Source organism: Cyprinodon variegatus, unplaced genomic scaffold (genome assembly GCF_000732505.1).
Source record: "Cyprinodon variegatus isolate N-32 unplaced genomic scaffold, C_variegatus-1.0 Scaffold459, whole genome shotgun sequence".
In the NCBI taxonomy this organism is placed as follows: Eukaryota; Metazoa; Chordata; class Actinopteri; order Cyprinodontiformes; family Cyprinodontidae; genus Cyprinodon; species Cyprinodon variegatus.
In genome coordinates this window covers 623,128-626,427 of record NW_015150912.1, presented here as the reverse complement: position 1 = coordinate 626,427, position 3,300 = coordinate 623,128, and the positions used below count along the sequence as shown (strand labels likewise).

At 45.8% G+C, this 3,300-nt stretch overlaps 1 protein-coding gene across 1 annotated transcript in view; it reads left to right on the top strand.

Moving 5' to 3' along the window:
* Nucleotides 1-1,483, top strand: part of LOC107094045 (bromodomain-containing protein 1-like) — a 17,036-nt gene extending 15,553 nt beyond the window's left edge. Inside the window, exons 10-11 of the mRNA XM_015389445.1 lie at nt 122-276; nt 364-1,483. Of these exons, the coding sequence (XP_015244931.1) occupies nt 122-276; nt 364-378 (170 nt within the window). The 3' untranslated portion in view covers nt 379-1,483. The remainder of the gene's footprint in view (nt 1-121; nt 277-363) is intronic.
* The last annotated feature ends 1,817 nt before the right edge of the window (nt 1,484-3,300 follow it).

Here is a 3,300-nt window from a genome sequence, read left to right as displayed (position 1 = left end):
CTGACTGACTGACTGGCTGGCTGGCTGGCTGACTGGCTGGCCTCCTCCTGACTGACTGACTGGCTGGCTGGCTGGCTGACTGGCTGGCCTCCTCCTGAATGTTGATTGTGGGTCTTCACAGATCGTGAATCCAAGAGTTCGGAGGACATGGTTTCATCACAGCAGGGCGGAGCCTCCCATCCCGCCATCGGACGTCCTCAGAGCCGCAGAGCCGATGCAGTTCAGGTCCGCAGAGAAACTCTTCCTCGTCCGCTCCTTCGACAGCAAGCGCAGCTGGTAGGAGGAAGTTTAGGGCTCCTCAGGGCGTCTGATGTCAGGTTTCTGTCTAATACCTTCTGAACTTATCCAAGTTCTTCTCTGCAGGCAATGGCTTCCTAGATCCAAGATGGCTCCCTTTGGGATCAGCCAGAGCCTGGACAGGACAAAGCTGACGGAGGCTCGTGCTTCTATCAGAAGAGCGGTCCGCCTGGCCTTCGATGGAGCTTTGCAGCAACTAAACGGTGCTGTGGAGCCGGGGCACGGCGGCGGCTGAACTCCACCAACAATCCCTCCATCTTTACTGACTGCCTCATGCGCACAACCCACGCTCATGTTTACCACGTCCTCTAGGTGGAGCCCTGCTGCTTAGCGTGTGTCTGATCTTCTGTCAAAGAGCTATGCAAAGGAACACCTCAGCGGGGGCCGCCTCCAGCTGGACCCGGTGGATGAGTCGGAGCTCGACCTCTGACCTCTGGATCTGAGCTGCTGCACCAGCGCCACTGCCACAACCCCTCAGCCTGTTGGTGTGAAGCAGCAGCTGCTCCTGTGATCATCCCACACTAATTTATTCACTCCTCGGTTGGCGGATCTCTCCCCTCAGAGGAGCTCCTTCTGGTGCTATCTCCACTGGGAGAACAAACTGGACTGGTTTCAGTTTTTCTAACTTATTGACGTCTTTTGCATCATCTTGTTTCTGGCATTAATTCTGTGTGCATCTTTTTTATGGAAATGTTTTTACTGGACTGTTCCATGTTTCTGTTTGTTTGTAGATATTTATATGAAATCTATATAGAAGCTCTTAAAGTGCATCATTCACAGCGAATCACATGGGGATCTTCAGGTTTGGAGCCTTTCTGTTTGGTTCAAACGTTGCATCAGCATCTCCTCCAGGTGAGCCTCGGCTCAGCAGGCGGAGAAGCAGAGAACGTGCCTCTACTAATTTATTGTGAAGCAAAAGCTGGAGATGCATCACTTTATACTGCTGGGCCTCCTGTGGTGTGCTTTTCTGCTTTGGACCGATGGCATTAATGTTTTCCTTTGACAGTCTGGCGTGTGTGGACTTCCTGTTTGTTTCCAGCCCTCCTGGATGTTTGCTATAAATAGATTTGGTACTTTACTTGATTCTCTGGGAACAAACTCACACGGTCCCAGCCAATGGGAGCAGCTCTCTGCAGGCTGCTGGGATTTTTATACGAAAACACTGAAAAATAAAACCTCATTCAAATACTGAGCCCGTCTCCTCTTTGTTTCTCCTTTATCATGTTTATTCTTAAAGACTTTGGCTACGAATCATTTTCTATTTTGAAACCTTTGGTTAATAATCCAGTGTTATATTATTCCTTTATCTTTTTTGTAATTTTTTTATTTAGACAGATTTCCATCAAAATCATTAATTACAGCTTTAAGCGTCTAGGTCGTACATGAGGATATAAGCAGAGTCCAAGTGATTCTGTCCATAATCCCCCTCTGTCCAGCTTGGACCACTCCCCACTGTCTAGGGTGGACTCCTCCCATCTGTCTGTACAGCTGGAGACCAACACCCCTCATAACAGAAAATGGACTCATTTTAGTTGTAAACAATAACCAAATTGAACAGTAATGGGGGTTTCACCACCTCAAGCTCAGTCCATTTGGTCCAGATCTTCTAAAATGTCCCTTTTTCAACTTGGAGGGAAGAAGAAATCTTTTCCTTAAATCTGTTAAACTATTTTAATCCATTGATGGATAGATGCAGGATCTGGTTTGAGCCATTTCCTTGTGATGTTTTTTTTTACTGGCTGCCAGTAGCAGGTCAGTAGTTATTATTGGTCCATGTGACCAAAAGTAAGTCACCCAAAAAACGTTTCACATTTGAAATTTTTACATTGAATATATTTTCAATATGTTTGTGGAACATGGGCTGCTCGGTGGTGCAGTGGGTAGCACTGCAGCAAGAAGGTTCTGGGTTCGATTCCCGGCCCGTGGTCTTTCTGCATGGAGTTTGCATGTTCTCCCTGAGCATGCGTGGGTTCTCTCTGGGTACTCCAGCTTTCTGCGACAGTCCAATAACATGACTGTTAGGTTAATTGGCTTCTCTATATTCTCTTTAGGTGTGTGTGAATGGTTGTTTGTCTCTGTGTTGCCCTGCGGTGGACTGCCTCTCTGTCCAGGGTGACCCCGCCTCTCACCCATTGACTGCTGGAGAACTCTTCCCAAAAATGCTTTTATTACCTGACAGTCGCAAAAACATGGAAGCTCCTTCAGATCCGCAGAGTCTCCAGCAGGCGTCTCTGTTGCTTTCATACAGTCTCTGAAAGGGAGTAAAAACTGCAATGTTTTTCCAGCAGAACTGGCTGTTTGATGCAGCCGAGACTTACTGCAGTTGACATAATTCCTCCCATCTTCTGAGATTATCACCTTCATTTCCTCTTTATGTTTAGTTAGCTGTATGGCGTTCTATCATTTACAGATAATTCTGCTGTCTGAATTAAGTCCATGAAACTTGACTCACTTTTTCTCAACACCTCTTTAAAATGTCTTGTGAAATAATGTCTCACCTGCAGGTACCTGAAAAAAATCATCTTTTCCCAGACCATGGTCCTTCTGTAAGGTTTCAAAACTCTGAAATATCCCTTTATGGACAAATGAATGATAGGAAGTTAATCCTTTTGGGATCCATAATTTGAATCGGTTATCAATTCTACTTGGTGTAAAATCTGAATCACAGGCACACCACCTCATCATTTTAGACGTTTCTCCTAATAATCACTAAGCATGAATGCTGTCAGGGTTCCTTTTATTGTTGTATTTCCTTCCAGGCTGCGGTGTACGACGGTGAACAGAGGCAGACTAAAGGTCTCAGCTGGGCTGGATTGTAGTATTCCTGGAAACAGGGAAGGCCCATTCTACCCTTTTCTTTTTTTAGTTGCAAAGTTCTAAACTTAATTCTGGCCTTTTTACCCTGCCACAAATTCCTCGTTATTAATCCATCCTATTCTGAGAACTTTTTGGGAGGGATTTTGACTGGTGGACATTGAAGGTACTCCCTCTTCACCTACGACT